The sequence below is a fragment of the Gossypium arboreum genome, chromosome 11, assembly GCF_025698485.1.
Source record: "Gossypium arboreum isolate Shixiya-1 chromosome 11, ASM2569848v2, whole genome shotgun sequence".
Lineage (NCBI taxonomy): Eukaryota > Viridiplantae > Streptophyta > Magnoliopsida > Malvales > Malvaceae > Gossypium > Gossypium arboreum.
Genome location: NC_069080.1, coordinates 1726237 through 1746318, shown reverse-complemented (window position 1 = coordinate 1746318; position 20082 = coordinate 1726237). Strand labels below are relative to the sequence as shown.

The 20082-nt window shown below is 32.8% G+C and overlaps 3 protein-coding genes across 6 annotated transcripts; 1 reads left to right on the top strand and 2 right to left on the bottom strand.

The window, feature by feature from the left end:
• Nucleotides 1-1311: 1311 nt before the first annotated feature.
• On the bottom strand, nt 1312-8927 carry LOC108454121 (serine/threonine-protein kinase Nek4-like). Of its 4 annotated transcripts, none has more exons than XM_053022210.1 (22): nt 8345-8927; nt 6886-7140; nt 6674-6798; nt 6485-6529; nt 6005-6086; nt 5810-5878; nt 5519-5689; nt 5378-5443; nt 5158-5226; nt 4961-5029; nt 4484-4806; nt 3946-4079; nt 3740-3834; nt 3606-3644; nt 3450-3515; nt 2996-3097; nt 2850-2901; nt 2702-2754; nt 2553-2617; nt 2406-2457; nt 1639-1731; nt 1312-1533 (listed from the first exon to the last, which is right to left on the bottom strand). In XM_053022210.1, the coding sequence occupies exons 1-21, from the start codon at nt 8513-8515 to the stop codon at nt 1663-1665; spliced, it is 2172 nt and encodes a 723-aa protein (XP_052878170.1). In that variant the 5' UTR covers nt 8516-8927; the 3' UTR covers nt 1312-1533; nt 1639-1662. The 4 variants fall into 4 exon arrangements, with proteins under 4 accessions (XP_052878170.1, XP_017607938.1, XP_052878171.1 ...); XM_017752449.2 differs by having other exon boundaries at nt 3456-3515; nt 8345-8926; XM_053022211.1 differs by having other exon boundaries at nt 1312-1731.
• Nucleotides 8928-11487: 2560 nt separating this feature from the next.
• LOC108457039 (rab GTPase-activating protein 22-like) lies at nt 11488-15906 on the bottom strand. The gene is made up of 5 exons (XM_017755842.2): nt 15356-15906; nt 14165-14300; nt 14002-14051; nt 13494-13547; nt 11488-13339 (listed from the first exon to the last, which is right to left on the bottom strand). Exons 1-5 carry the CDS (start codon nt 15670-15672, stop codon nt 11788-11790), a joined length of 2109 nt encoding a protein of 702 aa, XP_017611331.2. The 5' UTR covers nt 15673-15906; the 3' UTR covers nt 11488-11787.
• Nucleotides 15907-17818: 1912 nt separating this feature from the next.
• LOC108457040 (uncharacterized) lies at nt 17819-18656 on the top strand. The gene has a single exon (XM_017755843.2). The coding sequence runs from the start codon at nt 17992-17994 to the stop codon at nt 18469-18471; it is 480 nt and encodes a 159-aa protein (XP_017611332.1). The 5' UTR covers nt 17819-17991; the 3' UTR covers nt 18472-18656.
• The last annotated feature ends 1426 nt before the right edge of the window (nt 18657-20082 follow it).

Sequence of the window (20082 nt, the reverse complement as noted above, 5' to 3'; positions counted from 1 at the left end):
CTTAGTTCGATTAGTATGAGTATTGTTACTAACATAGGAGGACGTGAGTTTGAATAAGCTGAAACGCATTATGCCTAGTTTTAAACATTACGTAAAAAAAATGATCAAAACTTATAAAAAATTATTTAAAAATAAATAAATAAATAAAAATAATCTTATTCAGAAATACCGAGTGATTGATATATATGTATGATTTTATTGTATAATTAATTCATAATTTAAGTTTATATATTTTTGTGTATAAATTAAATATAAAAGTTGAACATTAACCATATATAAAAAAATTATATAAAAAATCAAAGTAGATTTACTAGTTTTAATATTTTGTCATTTCATGAGGAAGATTCTGGTTGAAGATTTTTAGACAAATCAATGTTATGTTACAGAGACAGGTCCTTTGTATCCCAAAATAACGAGAGACAACATAATTAGTGATGCTGAATTCATCAGTTCCGGTAACCATCGAATCGGATTAATCAAATTTATAATTTATTATTAACTCAAAATTTCTTTTATTGAATATTAAGTTAAAGAATTGAAATTTATAATTACATTTTTTATTATTAATGAGATAAAATTAGCATTTCATTTTCCAAATACATTATCTTGTCTCATAAAAAGAAGAAGAAGCAAAACATAATAAAATGGTTACTAACATTCAAATATTAAATTCAAACATATAGTAACTTTTTATATAAAATAATAATTTATTATTAAACATTAAAGTCTGCTAATTCTAGAGATAAAGTCAAATATATCATCGTTAAGTGGCTTAGAAGACAAGTAAATTGAAGAAAGTTGTTGGATTGGACCGACTATTTATTATTCAAATAATTCTTTATCTTACTTCTAGTTTTTCTTTTTCCTTTATGCTTTTTCGTTTCCCATTCCTGAGGTGTCCAATTATATTAATAATTGAATTATTAATTTATCACAATTTAAAACCGTGTACGAAGCCTATAGACATAATGATGCTCACCCCTAGTCCTTAAGATGCTAATCATGCTTTAATACGAGCTCTATACTAATGCCATTTCCATAATTAGTTGTAATGGGCTAATATTTCTTTAGATAAAACATCGGAAATTAACCTTAAAAAGCTTTAAAGTATAATAACTTAAGGGAAAGATCAATTCAAGTGAGACCATTATTTCAAAAGCAATATAATTTTAAAAATATTAATTAATAAACCTAAAATCATCAATTTTATTGTTTAATGTTTTTAGCAAAGTTTTTTCTTAAAAACTACTCACATATACGTTAAAAAAAAACCAACACCTACCATATATATATTATAAAAGACTGCACAACTTATTTTTCTCCAAAGAAACAAAATTCATAACCAATATGTATCAATTACCAAAGATCCTATATAGTAATAAAAATAAAAAAAAAAGACCTATTGCACAATATTTTCTTATTCATCATTGTCTACATATACGTATGTATATATAAGTAATTAAGAATGCTTGCTTCCCTACTGTATCAGACGATATCAATCAGGGCCCTAAAGAATTTCACCATATCATGTATCTGATAAGGGCATTAGGCAAAAAGAATGGTGGAAACGCAGTTATAATCTGAACTGCATGATTTACATCTTTTGTAATGATTATAGAATCAGAAAGTTCACTTTACCGGTAGTCGAGTTTTTTACAGCTTTCACGCATCCACTTCCCTTCGAATCCCGTTCTCTTCCACGCCAGACACGAACCTTAATTGTTGTTGCAACTGCATCATAATAATGAAATCAAATCATCAGTGCCAAGGTTATGGGTGTTTCTTTTTCAGTACAAAAGCTGTAGTTGGGGTAAAAGAAGGGTTGCGGAATATGTTACTCAAACTTGGGTAGTTGGGTGCAGTATTGAATACGAATACGTGTCTGACAAACGGCATGTTCCATCTTTTCTAAGTTTCACATATAATTGGAAAGTTTCTCGGTAGGTTATATACAAAGAATAGTACTAGACAACCACGAAATGGAGGAACATAAAGCTTGCAAATTTAATGGTTAATGTACCGGAGCAATCACTCTATTATAGGGACTTGATCAAATTAGTCACTCTACTATTACATAGATCAATTTAGCCTCTGTATTATTAAAAAAAAAAAAATCAAATAAGACCAAGCTGGAATAAAGTTAACATTTACTGTTAAAAAAAATATCATCTACTATTTAATAGATTAACATTTTTAAAGTTTTTATGATTCTATAAATGAAACCTTTTGTTTGGAATTGAAAAAAAAAAATTCAAGACATTTTTATACAGTAAATATTAACTTTGTTTCAATTAGGACTTATTTAATTCTTTTAATAGTATAGGGACTAAATTGATTCATTTATACTACAGGGACCTCCCAAATACTTTAAATTTAATTATGTAAAAGCGTGTAAAGAAACTCACTTGATCATGTTTCAACTTTTCAGCAGTTAACTCATCAGTCAGATTCATCATTCTGCAAAAAGTTTACAGACAAGCGTATCAGAATAAAGTTGTATTCGTAGGTGGGATGGAAATGTAGAACTACTTGATTGGATTCGGAAAACCAACCTAGATTGTAGTTCCGTGATCTTGCCTAGCAGTAAACGCTCCCTCTCAGAAGCTGGGGTTTCAACCTATTGACAAAGAAGGTTTGATAGGAGAAGAAAGAATAACATACTAGATATTATTCATCATAAACAAGGATAAAAGGTTCTTACATTTCCATTGCTCTCCGAACGAGGTAGAGGAGGCAACTTTCCGTTTTGTGAGGCTAGTAAAACAGAAAAAGAAACGGATTACCATACTGATAAGCAGTATTTTTCCTAACCTAAACGTGCATGATGGAAAGAAGAATCTTTCACTGACCATCTACAGCCTCGGCAGACTGCAAGGTATTCAACAAATTCACGATGAGATCCTAGCATTCCAAAAAGAGTTTCCAGTGAGAATATGAATAATTATAAGGTAAACATTCTATCAGCAATGTGATTGTCCCGAGCTTAAGTCTTTACCTGTTGAAGTGAGGTTTGCTGGAAAAGATTTTGAAGGTGAGCCATAAGAATTGATGCGGGCACGTTACCATTGGTTAAATCCTTGGGGGATTGACTGATAGGCTGAAAAACAGGGAAAATGATAAACTATAAGCAAACGACTAAGAAGTGGGTTAACATGTTCCACTACCAGATAGATGAAGCCACATACAAGATGAGATGAATTTATATTTGATAACAACACATGTTATCATTTTATTTATATTATGAAGGTGTGTGCATCAATAAAGGTGCCTCCCCCGGAAGACAGTGAGGCACTTTCTCTTATTTTGTGCTACACCTTATAATCTGCACACACACCTTAACCCGAGATCCTCCATCTATAAGAGATCCTTAAGCTTCAAGATGTAGATATTATAAAAAAATGAAATAAACATAAATTCACAGCCAATGACGTTGAAAGAAGGTGGTGTACACGAACCACTTGTTTGGATTCAAACATCCAATCACCAACGCTAGCAGACTTTCTGAGAGGTGAAGTCTGAAACTCAAGAAGAAACAGAGCAACCAGTAAGAAGTTGACCATTAATACTGTTAATACAAGGGTATTAAGCGAAGACCAATAACTCACTTGTGAAGATCGACGTGAAACTGAACTTAAAGGAATATCCTAAAGAATATTATCCGGTTAGTAAAGTTGCACGGACAAACAAAAATAGCATTAAAATTGACCTTTTAGAAAAAAGTATTAAAATCAAACCTTACCTTTACAAGATCTAAATTTTCTGATGTTACTGAAAATCGACCTTTTATTTGCACCAGATTAGCCTTTGACTTGTCATCCAAAGATTCCCTAAACCCTGTCGAAGGAAAAAAAGTATTCTACAATATATATCCGCAATAACAGCCACTGGTGGCGGTGGTGGTGAAAAAAACAAAAGCAATGATTCTAAATGCCATGAGTGTTTTACCTCCTGAAGACTTAATAGGAGCTGATAAGCTGTTAGCAGATGCTCGATTAGGAAGCATCAATGGACCACTAAAACTTGGTGCTTTACGAACTTGGCAAACTTTCTCAGTGGCAGGTAAATTTTCATTTTCAAACCTGATATTAGCAGGCCGTTAGCTCAACATCTACAGTTTTCTCCTACATCTCTGATTATATTTAACTTATTTTCTAAAGTTAAAACAGATATGAGATTAATCACACATGTGAGCAATGCAACAGTAAATCATTTTGTTTCTCATCCTTTAATTCCCAACTATAGCAAGACCAAAGCAATAACACAAGAAACTATATTAAAAAATAAAAAGCAGATTGAGTCACCTCCCCATATGTTATAGTCGGTGTGTCAAAACAATTAGAACCAAATGTTCTAAACATGTTTATGCATAAAAATCATCAGCTAGCAATTAATTGGTGAAAAAGAAAAAGTTGAGATCACTTTATAGACCCATAAAGGAGACAAATTAAATTGAAAAGCAAACCCACTATGAACCATGACCAACCTTTCTGAGTTACGAACCCGATCTGAAGATGAATGATTAAGAACAGAACCAGGTGTAAGTGGCCCACTTTGGGTTTGCCTGGGTTTCACTGTTTTAGCCTTGGCCAAACCAACATCCTTTTCTGAAGTCGATGCCATAACATCAATGTTTGATCCATTTTTCCTCAAACCCTTCTCAACTCTATCACAATCCAAATTCTTTCCTGTCTCATTCAAGCAATCAGGCTGTATTGAGTCAACGCTCCTTGGTCCTCCAAATTCAACCCAAGATACTTCCCTATCTAAATTCAGCTTTCCCAAACTAGATTCACAGTAAGCTGCAGCCTGTCAGCCAACACCAAGAGTAAATTAACGTAGTTTGCTATAAAAGGCAAATAAGAAAAGACATACAATTTCTTGCTCAGTAGAAAAAGTAGTATTTTAACCACGTCCAGATACACTTCACAAACTGCTAAGGGCAAAAAGTACAACTGCTGACCTTATGACCAGGGCTTGATTTCAAGCTCTCATCATCTTTGCACTCATGAATATCATCATCATCACGCACCTTAGCACGTTAAAGTTAAAAATTAGCATAAACCATGTAATTGATGTAACTAACAAAGAAATGGCTTTCAATACTATATGTATGCATAAAATCTTACTATTAAAGGTTAAAACTAAACAATTGCCTACCAGAGATGCTTGTGCTTTCAAATCCTCAATATCAAAATTCCAGGCACTAACTCCTCTTTGGTACTCACTCTGACAAGCAAAAAAAAGATAACACCCTCAACAGTGAGAAAACACAAATGTCCCCGAATGGTCAACCCAACAGTTAAACAGATATATTATCAGAAAAAAAATGGTAAATCTAATTTAAGATGAAAATGGCGTATGACCGATGATATCTAACCTGTGATAAAGCTTCTTGTTCTGCTGAAGGCATTTTCTTTAGAGCAAGTTGTGCAGCATCTTTAAGCTGTTAAATTTTGTATAAAAAAGCATTAGACAAATACTATGGAAATTAAAGCAAAATGGAATTGGGATCAGTAACCTGAAGGGCTTTCACACGATTCCAAAGTGGTGGCAGATCAGTAAATAATTTCTTCAGAGAAAGCTCAGGAGGTTTTGCATGCTTGAAAAAGGAGTGCTTTAATAATTTCTCTGCAGTTGGCCTCTTCGTTTGATCTTTAACCAGGCACATTGCTACCATTTCTTTAAAAGACTGAACAAAACTGGAAGTCCTTTAATTAGAAACTTGCTATGCCAAGCAAGCAGTTCAAAAACACCTTTAACACCATTTTTTATTTACATGATGACAAATAACCAGAAAGAATAGCATTACCTTAGAGAACTTCTTATCACGATCATAATCTAGTCCTGGTGGAGCATTTTGTATGGTCATCAGGAGAACCTGTTATTGTTAGAAAGAACAGCTGTAAAACATATTTAAGCGTTCCTTAAGAGCTCATGCTACCAAACCCTCCACTATGGAGTATTTATCTAAATTCTTGCTATACTTTCAATGGGTATTCGATACCTTCATTGGTGGATATTTTGAAAAAGGTGCATGACCATGAGCCAACTCCAATGCTGTTATGCCAAATGACCATATATCAGCCCTGGTGCAAAAAATGCAACCATTTAATGAAACTACAAAATTATGCATCCAAGACTAATTCAACAAACCCAAGAATAATTTCCATTAACCAGTCTTCTGTAGTACCATTTAAATATTTAAGCATTGCAATGTGCATGCAATTGGCAGCTTGAGGAGCATAGATACTAATAATAAACTATGATGCATGGATAAAGTGAAATTTTGAGTTTTGCAAAAACATAGATATCACTCAAATAAGACCTCGTAGTTTCGAACACACAAGCAGCCCTAGCTAACTAGAAGCAGAAAATACTTGTGTACATTAATATGTCTGAATCATTTATGTGATAATATGCATTTAAGTAAAACTTCAAGACCTTAAATACTTTTTAAAATCTTAAACACGAATTAAAAACTGACTTGGAGTTATATCCACTTCCGGGCTGCAAGACCTCTGGTGCCATCCTGCAAGCAAGGATAAATTGGAATCTCAAACCATGGAAATTTAAAATAAAAATAAAAAATAAAAAAAAATGAAAAAGAAAGAAAGAAAGAAAACTGTCAGTGGCATCAGTGGAGTTGAATAGAGACTCGACAAAGATAGCTCACCAGCAAGGGGTTCCAACAAAGGTGTTTCTAGAACGCTGTCTATCTCCTGAATCAAACATGCAAGCTGAAACACCAAAGTCAGCAAGCTTTACAGTGCCATTGTTATCAAGCAGTATGTTCCCAGCCTATAATTTCAAAATAAAAAAAACTCAAATAAAAAAAATAACAAATTAATCTGAATAGAACAATGTGAACTTAAATGGTGCACTGACCTTAACATCCCGATGAATATGTCCTTGTCGATGAAGATAATCCAAAGCCTTAAGAGTTTCTTTCAGAATAGAACCAATAGCAGGCTCCTCAAAACCTTCAGGATAAGCTATCTTCATGAGGTGCAAACAAGAACCCTCTGACATGAAGGGCATGACTACCCAAAGGTTACGGTCAACTACAAAGGAACAAAATGCCCGAATAACATTTGGGTGATCAATCAAACTCATTGTTTGAGCTTCCCTGCGTATGTCATCCTGCAAAGGACCATTAGCTATCAAGACAATCACACAAGAGCAAGAGATTACAGTACAAAGAGAAGCTGTCCACTAATATGAAGAGTAGAAGATATAGAACAAGAGAGCTAAACTATACCACGCATGCTCCTACAAGTTGCCAACTTCTCTTATTACAGACTTCAACAACCAAAAATAAAATAACCGTGGTATGCATCTATTGACTCATTCTACTATTATCAAATGTATAACTTGTTCAGATAGTAATGAGACAAACAAGCATACCAGATATTTAGGATACATGAACTTGAGCTAAGGCTTAAGTATGACACAGGAAGTAAAGCTAGGGAAAGGAAAAGGAAGGTATAGAGATTAGCACTGTTTCCCTTGTTTAGAGAACATTTTAATAGGACAGAATTTTAATCCTACCACTAGCAAGTAAAAACTTTTAAACTCTTTTACTCTACTTGGAATTAAGTCCCACTAATATCTCAATCCTTTCTCGAGACAAGTAGCAACATTTCTATGAGAAGTGAGAACAGAATCATTTCCATGTAGATCAAGTGGACAGTAATTAATTTCTGTATGCACCTACTACTAACTTCAGAGAAAAAATCAAAACAAGAAAGAAAGATAGAATACAAAAGATCCCATGGATCAGTAGTGCCAGTATTAGACACTGTATTCCTCAATGGCAGAAATCCAGCTTCAATTAACCATGGAATGTTTATAGACTATCTTAAGTACACACAGTAGCAAAGGCAACCTAGAACTAAAAAGGCCAAAGTGAAGTTCATGTTATGGACACCACACACAAAAACACACACTACTGTTCGAATGGTATGGTTCAAATAACAATAAACAGACTTTTTTTGCTTTCTAGAAACAATTAAAGATAGAACAAAAAAAGAACAGCTTTTAACATTAAGCAAATTCAGAAGGCACAAATACTAAGCATTATCAAAAACTAAAGAAACAAACTAATACGCAACACAAGAAATAAAAGCTTCAATTGAATCATCACTCAGAACCTAATAAACTCCAAATTTAAAAAAATAATAAAGTAAGAATCTATGAAATCCATTCAACTCAACGACGAACAATCAGTGAAATCCACAATCAAATTCTAATCAAACGAAATCTTTAAATCAATTTACAGTCAATTATTCGACTAGAAACAGTAAAAAAAATTAAATTAAATAAAGAAGAAAATAAACAAACGAACCAGATTACTATTGCAGCGATCGAGATCCAAGCACTTAATAGCTACGACGTCGTTAAAAGGAATATAGATCGCTCTATAAACAGTAGCACTTGCGCCATAACCAACCTCTTCCAGAAGCTTGTAATCGCTAGGATTCGCCGAGTAACTCCGACTCCCTCCCATTCTCTTCATACCTTTAAAGCCTCAAAACCGACTTCGGAAAAACAAAACCAATAACCGTCAAGAAATCCCCGGCCAAAGCTTCCGGCGAAGCAAATTGAAGTAAAAAAGAGTTACCGCTACAAATTTTTTTTAAAAAAAATATGGCTTTATTATTGTTGTTATCATTATTCAGTGAAGTGTTTATTTGATCCGTTGACCGCCATGAGAAGCGAATATAGAGGAAGGGGGGACTGGTTTGAGCCTTTGAGGAAAGAGATAGAAGAACTGGAGGGAGTGCGTGCTGACGTGGCTGTTTTGCTGCTAGGTGATTCAGATTTCGACACGTGTATTTGACGCTTTAGTTTCATGAATTTAATTGTTGATTCGTTTTATCTTTTCCGCTTGGATTTCGATATCTTCGCAGTGGTTTTGTTTTCTATATTTACATATAGAACATTATTTTTGTTAATAATTTGTTTCTATTAATTTTGGTAAAATCCGTAAATTTATATACTGGTTAAATTATTATTTAGGGTTTTCATTTGGCAATATTTTTCAGATTGGGGCTTAAACTTTTTTTTATTTCAATTTAGTCTCTAAACTTGACAATTATTCTCATATTTGAAACTGAACTAAGCAATTGTTTTTACATTAGAACTTGAACTTTTTTTGTCTTACTTAATCTTTAGACTTGGCAATTATTCGCATGTTAGAGCATGAACTTAACAATTGTTCCAATATTAGAACTAAACTTTGACGTTTTTAAGGAAATATAAAAGACTAACTTTGATAATAATAATAATAATAATAAAACATTCAGATCTTAGTGTGTAACAATTGCCAAGTTCAAAGTTTAACTTTGACAAAAATATTCAGGCACCAATATAAAAGTAATTACCAAGTTTAGACCTCAAAAAGTTATTTAACCATTTATATTATATATTGTAGATTATCTTATTTTAATTGTTTTCCGATCTTATTTTCCTTGAGTTTAGGAAATCATCAAATCAACCATATTATTTATTTGTTTCTAAAATAGAAGGGTTGTGTTTGAAAACTTATTCAATAATGGATAACTATTATAATCACTTAATTAAATCACCTAATTAATTGTTCCAAATGTTAGGGAAGAATTGATAACTCGAAGAATTATACAAATAAATAGTCATGATAACTTTTAATTATTTAGTTATTTTATACTAACAAATATGTCGGTATTGGCATATAATACTCTACTATTACTAAGCTTTTTTACAATCACTATACCACGTTGAAACACAATTAAAAGAATGTACGAAGTTAAAACATGATTGCTCACTAACAATGAAAAAACAAGTAAATTGCCCTACAATAATCTATAGGGATAAATATCAAATTTGTACATAAATTTTAGTTTAATGTGCAATTTGATACATAAATTTTAAGTTGGTGCAGGTATAAATATGAACTTAAATTGTATTTCATGTATACATAAAATTTTGATTTCGATTCAATTGTACGAATATATATATTTACTTTCATATTGGGTTAATATAATTGTTTGTATATGTAATATATCAATCTAAAATTAAAATAATTATTTGTATATGCATGTCTATTTAAAATTGTACTAATTCGATAATATTGTTAGTGATTAGTGAAAATTGAATTAGATCAAATTTTCTTATATAAAATTGAAAAAACCAAAGTTTGTGTATGAAAATATACATTGAACCTAAATCTATATATAATTTTAATATCTATCTCTAATCTATATATGAAAGTGTTTATTATTTTCACTTTATCATAAGGTTTTCAAATACCAAAATAATAAGGAAGGGTGACTAAAACCTAAAAGTGGACTAAAGCATTGCAAGCTTAGGAAGAATCACGTGAACAAACCCCATTTCTATTTTTTGGTTGATTTGTTGTGGATAAGTTATAGTGGATTTAAATCTTGCTCCACTACTTTGATTGAATGGATAGGAAGAGGGAAAAAAATCATATATTTGTTCCTTTTCTTATAGTAATTTGCTTCTTTTTTTTTTTAGTGTTTATTTTATTATTCAGTGCAGCTTATCGTATCACTACACCTAAAATTTATTAATAGAGTAATTTATTTTTATTAATAATACAATTTTTTATGCTTTTTTCTCTACTAAAGACACTCTAAATCCACATTAATATCTAATTATCCATCCATGCATGGCAAAGCGAGGAAAAAAACCGAAAAACAGGTAACCAAGACACATACGCTCTAAATCCCACCTTAATATCTAATTATCCATCAATGCATGGCGAAGCGAGGAACAAAAACTGAAAAACAGGTAAATAAGACATTCTCATGGCTTTCATGGGAAAAGACAATGTTTCATTAATAATTTTAGAATCAGACCAGTGTTTAAATTGGTTAAGTTACTGATTCGATTAAAAATATATAATAATAAAAAACTTAAAAACAAACTGTTAAATTGCCGGTTTAACTAGTCTGCACCAATTCCTGATTTATCCAATTCAATGCCATTCTCCAGATCAGTACCATGGCCGGTCTAATCCAGTTCAAATGCTCCAAGTCATCTACTGACCAGTAGAAGACAGCTAAGGATCTCAAAACAAAAGCAAGTTTTTCATAAGAGAAACAATCCCCCATGTGGATAGACGATTAGGCATTGGTGGATATGTAAACATTAGCTATGCAAATCAATTATTGTGATTCCCCCATCATGTTCCCTTAAGCTCAAATGGTACTATTTGGCTGTTGTTGTATTGTTGCTTCCATTTTCTGCCATTATGCAATGCATATGGGGGGCTTGTCTTATCGACATCAACATGGACTGTAACTACGGAAGGTGGCACTATTTGCGCCTAGCGGCAAAAGGCATGGTTACAGGCCTTGCAGGATGTTTATTCAGATATATATATATACACACACACTTATACAGCTATATACTGAATTAAAAAATCACAAACTCAAACAGAAACTAAAACAGCAATGGCAAAGAACAGCAGCAAAAGGAGAAAAGTAAAGGTGCAAGGTTCTGTAATTCCATAATTGCAAAGCAAACTTAAACATTCTAAACTGCTGATTTTTCAGCGTTGCCACCGTCACTCTACGATGAAGCTCGAGCATGGGCAATACATCATATAGTAAATATAATCTCATAACTTACTTGTTACATGGAGTTTGGCTATATCAGTCGCTTGTTTCAAGCAGAAATGTAAAGTACCTCGGGTCCCTAAATATTGTGAGAGTCGAGGAAAATTTGAAAAAGAATTAGTGAAGGAAATTGATTGACATGAGAAGGAAAAGGCAGAGCATAATACTAAATCTTGTCATGCAGGTTGACCACCAAGCCATGGGCATCATCGAGAAGCTTCCAGACATCCAGTCGTCCAGCCATACTATGGCATTCTCTCATTATCTCATCCATGCTGCTATACATCTCTATGATTAGCTTCCTCCTTTGCAAAACACAAGCTGCAATTGCATAAAGCAAAAGATCATCAGTAGGTGGAGCTCTAAGTCTCATCCTCCCCCAACTGGTCTTTGTAATACCAGCACGAATTGCTGCCTGGTCTGCCCAGACCACTTCCCAGAGGCAAAGAGTCTGCTCGAAGCTTAACTCCCTCCTGAAAAGAACTACAACCATTCTATACACAAAGAAGCAATCTTCAGCTTGAAGCTCCTCCAGGTGCCTGTATAAATGACTATCCTTACACTTGATAATCTTGGACACGATGTTTAACTGTCTTCTAATGCCCACTTCATCAAGCCGGAAATTGTGACGAGCCTTTTTCATGAAACCTGCAAAGCACCAGAAGGCTTCAGAATCATCCTCTACCACTGAAATGATGGGAGAGAGCAGATCGCTCATTCCTTGGCAATAACCTATCTCGGGATCATAAAGGGTATAGGCCTCAAGTATAGCAACAAGACGAGCAGCATGATAAATCCTGCAGGGCTCTAGGTGATCATATTCCTTCAAGCCAACACTCTCAGCTAACTGGTATGCTTTCATTTCAGATACCGAAGCCTGAGTTGAAGAGTAAGCAATCCATTCATCATTTGCCCTCACAGCATCAACACGGATGATTCTCTGCCATGTGGCAAAATCTTCATCCGCATAGGATTTTGACCTTTTTTTTATACGGAAGGCAGAGGAATTATCATCTTTATCAATATTATTTTCCTCTGTTATTTCTGAGGCAAAGAGGGGTATATTTTCATCTTCATCAGAGGTATTGGAATCAGAGGATTCTGTCTCACCAGGAGAATCGTCTTCACAATTAATTTCACTCTTATCAATATCTCCCTCCGAATCTGAGTCAGAAGATACAAGGGTCTGATGACTTTGGTCACGCGGAGGGCGATCAGAATAATCAACCATGGGACTTTCTCCCTCAGTTGACCTTCTATCACTAATCACATCCTCTAAGCCTGAAGAATCAACAACTTGACTTAAATCCTCACTGTCTTCATTGCAGTTGTTTCCAGCAGTTTCCTTAACCTTAGAGCTATTCTCAGAATCATCAACCATGGGACTTTCTCCCACAGTTGACCTTCTACCACTAACCACATCCTCTAAGCCTGAAGAATCAACAACTTGACTTAAATCCTCACTGTCTTCATTGCAGTTGTTTCCAGCAGTTTCCTTAACCTTAGAGCTATTCTCAGAATCATCAACCATGGGACTTTCTCCCTCAGTTGACGTTCGACCACTAACCACATCCTCTAAGCCTGAAGAATCAACAACTTGACTTAAATCCTCACTGTCTTCATTGCAGTCGTTTCCAGCAGTTTCCTTAACCGTAGAGCTATTCTCAATACGTTTAAGAATTTGGCGGCACCGTTTCCGCAATCTTTCAAACTCTTTTCTGCATCAGAAAGAAGTAGCCAAATAAAATCCCTCCAAAAAAAGAAGGAAAAATAAAAGCTAGAAAGAACAAAAACAGGGAAGAAGGTAACAGAAACAAAGAATTGCTGATGAACTAGTCTGATGAGGAAGCACATCAATGAAAATCATGATACCTTTTCTGTCTTCTAATGGAGTCTCTTTCGTCCTTTGAACTGTTGAGGTCATATCTGTTAAGCATGCAGACATCACAGTTAGTTGGTGTAACAGGTCATTTATGACCTATACGTGGTTAATATGACAAATAACTACAAATGAATAAAAAACTAAAGCAGCAAGGAAACAAGCCTAAAATAGATCCTTGGCGCAGACAAATCAAAGAAATGCACTAAACACTCCATTTTCCCTTCTCTTACTTCCAAAGTGACTAACAACTAACAAGATAAAATTTGTTTAAACATCTATCTAGAGAAGAATCATTGAGACAATGAAAAGTCCGTAAAGCACCAAGATATGATAGAAAGATCATACAATGATTCATTGGAAAAAAAAGAATTAGGACACTAGCCAGTAATTGGAAAGGAACAATCTAACCTTGAGGTTTAAGAGTTACAAGAAGCAGAAAGGTCTATTTGAGTCAAAGTATAAAGTGGTACATAAAGAGTAAAAGTATATGAATCTTACACTCCAAGGAGGTATGGCCATACCTCTGCTCTAATACTTGGATCAACACCCTGCATTCAAAATGAAAAGAATGATACCTCAAACAGCAATAACATATGCCTAAAACAGACTAAACCAGATGAAAGAGAAGACAAATAAGCCTGAAACAAGATTAATAACATACTCCACTTCGAACTTTCTTCAGAAACTTGACACCACCATCATCGAGTTTCCCATCCGGTGTGAATAAACTTTTCCATTGTTTAGGTTGAAGGGCATATTTTCTTTTTCTAAGGGCCCAGGGTGATTTCAGGCTACCCCTACAGAAAGAAACAAAATTACTGATGCAATAAATATGAATAGCAATTATTAGCATTTTGGATAAATTCATAAAATAACAGGTGTAATTTTTTGTTAGCGCTCGATCCATGAAATACACTCTGTATGTCTATACACTTAAAAGAAATGAAATGCATCACATAAAACAAAATTTGTGAAACACCCAACAGAGCAATGCTAATAGCTGTGTAGATACAAAGAAGATAATTTATGTAGAAGACTGAAGACAAGTAAGGGAAAAATCTCAACTACTTCTGCAAATAGAAATGAGTGCAAGAGTAATTGCAATCACTAACAGGGTGTGTAACTGTTGGAAACAAAGATGAGAACAAACAACAATCACAATTCAACCGCAACAACTAAATATCCTAATGAACAGCTATGATGAAGTGCCATTAACATATGAACCAAAACTGTAACATTATACTCTAATGTCTATTTCGAATTTCACTCAGCAATTCAATTCTGAAACTGAAAGGGACCTTCACTGCAACCGAAAAGTGAAAAGAAGCACAGCAACAGAAATAAAGAGTTAGAGCTTTAAAATAATAATCACATTCAGAACCTCTTGAGAGAGGAAGAGCAGATGAGATTGGAATCGAACTCCTATAAAAGAAACTATGAATCATGACGGTGATGATATTAATTCGACTATTTTATGATGGAGATCTAAGAACCAAAAATATAAAAGAAAGAAAACTAAAGGGGATAAGTATTCGACGATCAGTCGGAAGAAGAATGACGATGGAGATGACAATGAAGAATAAGTATTCGACACCGTGATGTCGATGATGATGATGGCGATGGCCGACGAAGATGTGTGACTTCGCCATAGGATTCTCAATAAACGGCTTACCAAACGGAAATTCTATTTATCTATTCCGTAAGCATATCGAAATCTAAATAAATTTCCTAATTGACAATATTTATTTTTAAAAAAATCAATCTAAGCTCCCTATGCCGCGTAATCACGAACACGATTGGAACAATAACAAAAGCCATAATTTACGAGAACATAGCATTTATTTTTCCTTACCTTCGAGAATAAACGATGGTAGCAGCGAGAGCGATTCCGGCCATGGCAGTGACGGCGATGGCTATGCCAGAAGGCGAAACCACAGAGTAATAAGACCAGAAGCCGCCGCCGCCGCCGCCGCCGCCGCTAGCTTCCGCGAATAAGATCCATTTCCGTAAACCTTCAATGCCGTCGCCGGTTGAGAAAAATAGCATGAAAATGGCGATGTACGGGAAAACGACGGTTAAGTCCAAGCTGAAATCTCGATTTGAATTTTGCCTTCCCTTTTGCTTCTTCTTCTTCTCCCTATCGGTAACGCGGATAAAAGCATTAACCATCACCAAACGGAGGAACCGCTTGGGTCTTTTTTTTTCTCTGCAATTTTTATTGTTTGATTTTTTTGGTTGATTATATAATTATTATTACTATTATTATTCAATTGAAAGCTTTTGCTCTCTTTTTCATGAAAACGCAGTAACTATAATATAATAATGATATCTTTTTTTGTCTCCCATTTTTTGACTGTGTGAACGGGAGAAAGAGCAGGTGAGTGTTCGTAAAAAAGCAGATGGCAATTTTGAAATTTCAGATTTCATAGTTGGGCAAATTAGGGTCGGGTCATGTTTCCTAATTTTGCCAATATTGGGTCATAGATCTGGTATACCAATTAGGCCTTGAATAGGAAATTTATTAAATTGGATGGTCGGGCCTGGTCAGAATTCGTATTTAATATTTAAATATTATTTTATTTAAACTTAGGGTAAAGTACATTGCTAAATTTTAATAAGTTTACTTTTTGGTTACTTAATTTAAAAAAAAAGATATAAATCAGTGATTGAGCAATTTAAAAGTTTTCGTTTAAGTGACATGATTGTTAAAATCACAATGTTAAAAAAAAATTTTATTCGCACCACCTGCACTAATCAAAAACTCTCATTTATTTTCTATTTTACCATTTGGTTTTTCATGAAACATTTTTTAACATCATGAACCTACAAACTAAAATCTAAACAACTTTTTTTTTTTATCTCCAACATTGACCATCAAATCAACTTGGATCTAGTGACTCAAAAACCCATTGACTTAAATAAAATTTTCTAAATAATTCAGTGACTTAATTAAAATTTTTTGAATAATTCAATGATCATTTTATAACTTTTGAAGTTGAATAACCAAAATATAAACTTGCTAATAATTTATGAACCTTAGGTGTAGTTCACCAATCAAATAATATATGGTGTAACATCCATGTCATTCATCACCGCGATCTAGAGCGTAGAGGTATTGTTATAAAATCATATTCCAAATTATGTTTTTTTACTCGACATCTATTGTTTTGATCCCTTAATGTAACTTTTGATCCGTAAACTTGGTAAGTAAGTCCACATTTGGTCTCTGAACTTTTTTTATCTACCTTGACCTCTAAATTTGAAAATCATTATTCATTTAACCCATTTTGTTAATGACAATGAAAAAAAGGGGGATAATGTAACTATTAGTTTGATGATCGAACTGGTTGAATCGAGAATTGGTGGTCTAACTCGTTCAACCATCGGTTCGATTTTTGAAACGCTAAATATGATACTCTAAGATTGTACGACATCATTATCTATTTTTTTTTTCAAACTCAAAGTGTCGCATCATTAAACCTTTACAATTTTCAAGTTCAGAGATCAAAATTGACCTAATTGTCAAGTTAAAGTGTCAAAGTGAACAAAAAAAATATAGGTACCAAAATGAATCTATTTACTAAGTTCAGAAGCTATTGTAGACTTATTTGTTAAATTCAGGAGCCAAAGTTACACTATTCCCTTTTTCTTCATGGTGATTAACGGAATAAATTTAAATAATTTATAATTTTTAAGTTCGGATAAAAAAAAATTTAGTAACCAATATAAACCTACTTACCGAATTTAGGAGCTAAAGTTACATTATCTTTTCTTAATTTGCTTAATGTTCAATCTTTTTAGTTCCCCCCGTTTCTACCATTTTCTTTTTATAGTTTTAAGAAAACAAAAAGCAAAACAGAAACAAGCTGTCTAAAGTAGATCAACGTCATCACTACGTAAAATCCATTGCCTTTTTCAGAAAATCCCAATTTGTAAGAAAAAAAAAATCAACCACATTCACCAAATCAGATTTATTTCTACAAATAAAAATCTGGATAAAATTTATGTAAAATATATATTTATTAAAAATTTATATAATAAATTAATGAATCTTTGGTTGAAAAGATAAAATGTTTAAAGACTAGGGTTAATTTATCGTTAAATATTTTAGTTTGATTTTTATATTTAATTTAATATTTTAATTTAGTTTCGATATTTATTTTGATACACAAATTAAATTATGTAGCGTTTAAAAGATTAAATTGAATATTAAATTTAAATTTAAATATTAAATAATGAACTAAAAATTATGAAAAGCTTGTTTCTCCATAAACACCCTAAAATAGCAGTCGTCTGGTAGTTGAACTACTCCATAAACAAAACCAGTAATCAGCTCAACTTCCAGCCAACTCTATACCTAAGTCTCTCCACCATTGCTTCTCATATATATATATAAACAATCCATACTCACATCACCATAACCAATCCATTCCCTCAAAAAATAAACCTTAAAGAAAAACACATCACATATTCACGCATCAGAAAAAAATGGCTACTAACAATAACAACACTAAGGAAGACGACCGGCGAGCTGGGGCGGAGATCGTTTACGGCGCAGAAGATTGTTACCGTCACTCCGTTGAGTTGCTACAAGAACTGGGGTTCCCTAAAGGCGTGCTTCCGTTGAAAGACCTGGAAGAATGCGGGCGGGTTAGAGAAACCGGGTTCGTTTGGATGAAACAAAAGGCACCTTACGAGCATTTCTTTGAAGGGACGAACAGCCGGGTGAGTTACTCGGCGGAGGTCACGGCGTACGTTGAGAAGTTCAAGATGAAGAAGATGACTGGTGTTAAGAGTAAACAGGTTTTCTTATGGGTGCCGATCACTGAGATGAGTATCGAAGACGGTTCTGGTGACAAAATATACTTTAAAACTCCGATGGGGATTGGGAAATCTTTTCCGGCAACGGGGTTTATGACAGAGGAGGAGAAGAAGAAGTATTTGGAGGACAAAAAAAGTGATGATTGAAAATTATATATATTTACTGATTGGATACAAAATAAACGATTTATTTTGATTAGTACTGTAATTTTTATTTTTTATGATCTGTTTTATTTGTGAAAGATGCATTGCGATAATGGGGCCTATGGTTTTTAATAGAAAAAAAACTTTTATTTTTAGGTATAATCTTTTATTTCGCACTCTAATTTTATAAAAAATTATTTTTTTATTTTTATGCTTAAACTTTTATTTTCCGTTAAACCATTCAAAATAAATAAAAAATAATATTTTTTAAATTTTATTAACGTGACATATTTAGATTATCACATTATACATTAATATTTAATTAATTTTAAAATTTTAAAAGTTAATTAAAAGATGACATGACAATCTAGGTAGATATCACATCAATAAAATTAATAAACATTAATTTTTAAATATTTTAGATAATTTTGAAAAATACAAATTAAAAATTTAAAAAACAAAAATTAAATAAATGACTAAAATAATATTTTTTTGTAAAGTTTAAGGGTCAAAAATTTATTATTTCTTTATTTATTGCAATTATGTAATAGTACCTTAATTAACTAATAATTAAAAGTAAATACGATTTTTGATGCGTATGAAGATTGAGTAAGTCTTATATAAGATATTTGATGCATATCAATTTAAATAAAAGGATTCAATCGGTTTAAAAGTAAATGGCTTAAAATTAGTAAAAGTAAAAAGTAAAAATCGAGACAAAAATATTTATATTTGAACATGTTTAATTAGGTTATAATTTTTAAAAATAATTTTATAGTATAATTATTTTTTAAAGTTATGTTTGTAATCTTCCACTCCCGATCTAAGAATGCGAGATATCATATTTGTTGTCAAAGTAACTAAGATTTTATTTCAATATCTAATAGACAAGTCATACAAACAATTTTATTTTCAAAACTTAATAAAACACAATATTTATTCAAAACCTGATTATAAACAATCTTACGAAAACTCTTACGAACACGAGTAATAAACAAAAGACTAAAACATAAAAATTTTAAAATACATTAGTAATATCACGACTTTGATGGTAGAAAACATGGTGTCGTGACTTCAACTAAAGTGAGTCACAACCTTAAAGACAATAAGTTGACATCGTGACTTCAACAAAGGAATATCGCGACCTTACAGACAAGAGGCTCAATGTTACAACCTCAATAGGAGAGAGTCACGACTATGGTAATAGAGACTTAATGTCGCAACACCAATAGAAAGATGTCATGACTATAAAGGCAATTTTTTTCCATTTTGCATCATATGGCTCAAACCTGCCAAACATTAATACCAAATGGTCTAAATGAACAAACTACTCATCACAAATTAAACATTAACTCAAATGTCAAATCATCATTCACATCATGTCAAATGCATGATCTCAAGTACGATCCTATTTATTCTAGATTCGAGCATCATAATCATTTACTTAACATACAAGTGATGTTCTAATTTCAATCATAGCATCACACAACTTGATTAAGCAAACTTTTACTATACCATCAAATAAACATATATAAATTCAAAAGATAAACATTCCTACCATTAGCACCAAAATATAAAAAATGGACCCAAAAGCAACTCAAAACCTTAAGTTCA

Bases quoted from the DNA above. Each gene is read 5' to 3' on its own strand.
- LOC108454121 (XM_053022211.1), bottom strand. From the start codon at position 8,515: ATGAAGAGAATGGGAGGGAGTCGGAGTTACTCGGCGAATCCTAGCGAT. The intron at 5,227-5,377 runs GTTAGATATCAT...TTTGCTTGTCAG, and splicing joins AACAAGAAGCTTTATCACAG to AGTGAGTACCAAAGAGGAGT. The intron at 2,755-2,849 runs GTCAGTGAAAGA...CTGTTTTACTAG, and splicing joins GTCTGCCGAGGCTGTAGATG to CCTCACAAAACGGAAAGTTG.
- LOC108457039 (XM_017755842.2), bottom strand. From the start codon at position 15,672: ATGGTTAATGCTTTTATCCGCGTTACCGATAGGGAGAAGAAGAAGAAG. The intron at 14,301-15,355 runs GTAAGGAAAAAT...TTCTTTCTGTAG, and splicing joins ACCATCGTTTATTCTCGAAG to GGGTAGCCTGAAATCACCCT. The intron at 13,548-14,001 runs GTAAGATTCATA...CATGCTTAACAG, and splicing joins TGGCCATACCTCCTTGGAGT to ATATGACCTCAACAGTTCAA.
- LOC108457040 (XM_017755843.2), top strand. From the start codon at position 17,992: ATGGCTACTAACAATAACAACACTAAGGAAGACGACCGGCGAGCTGGG.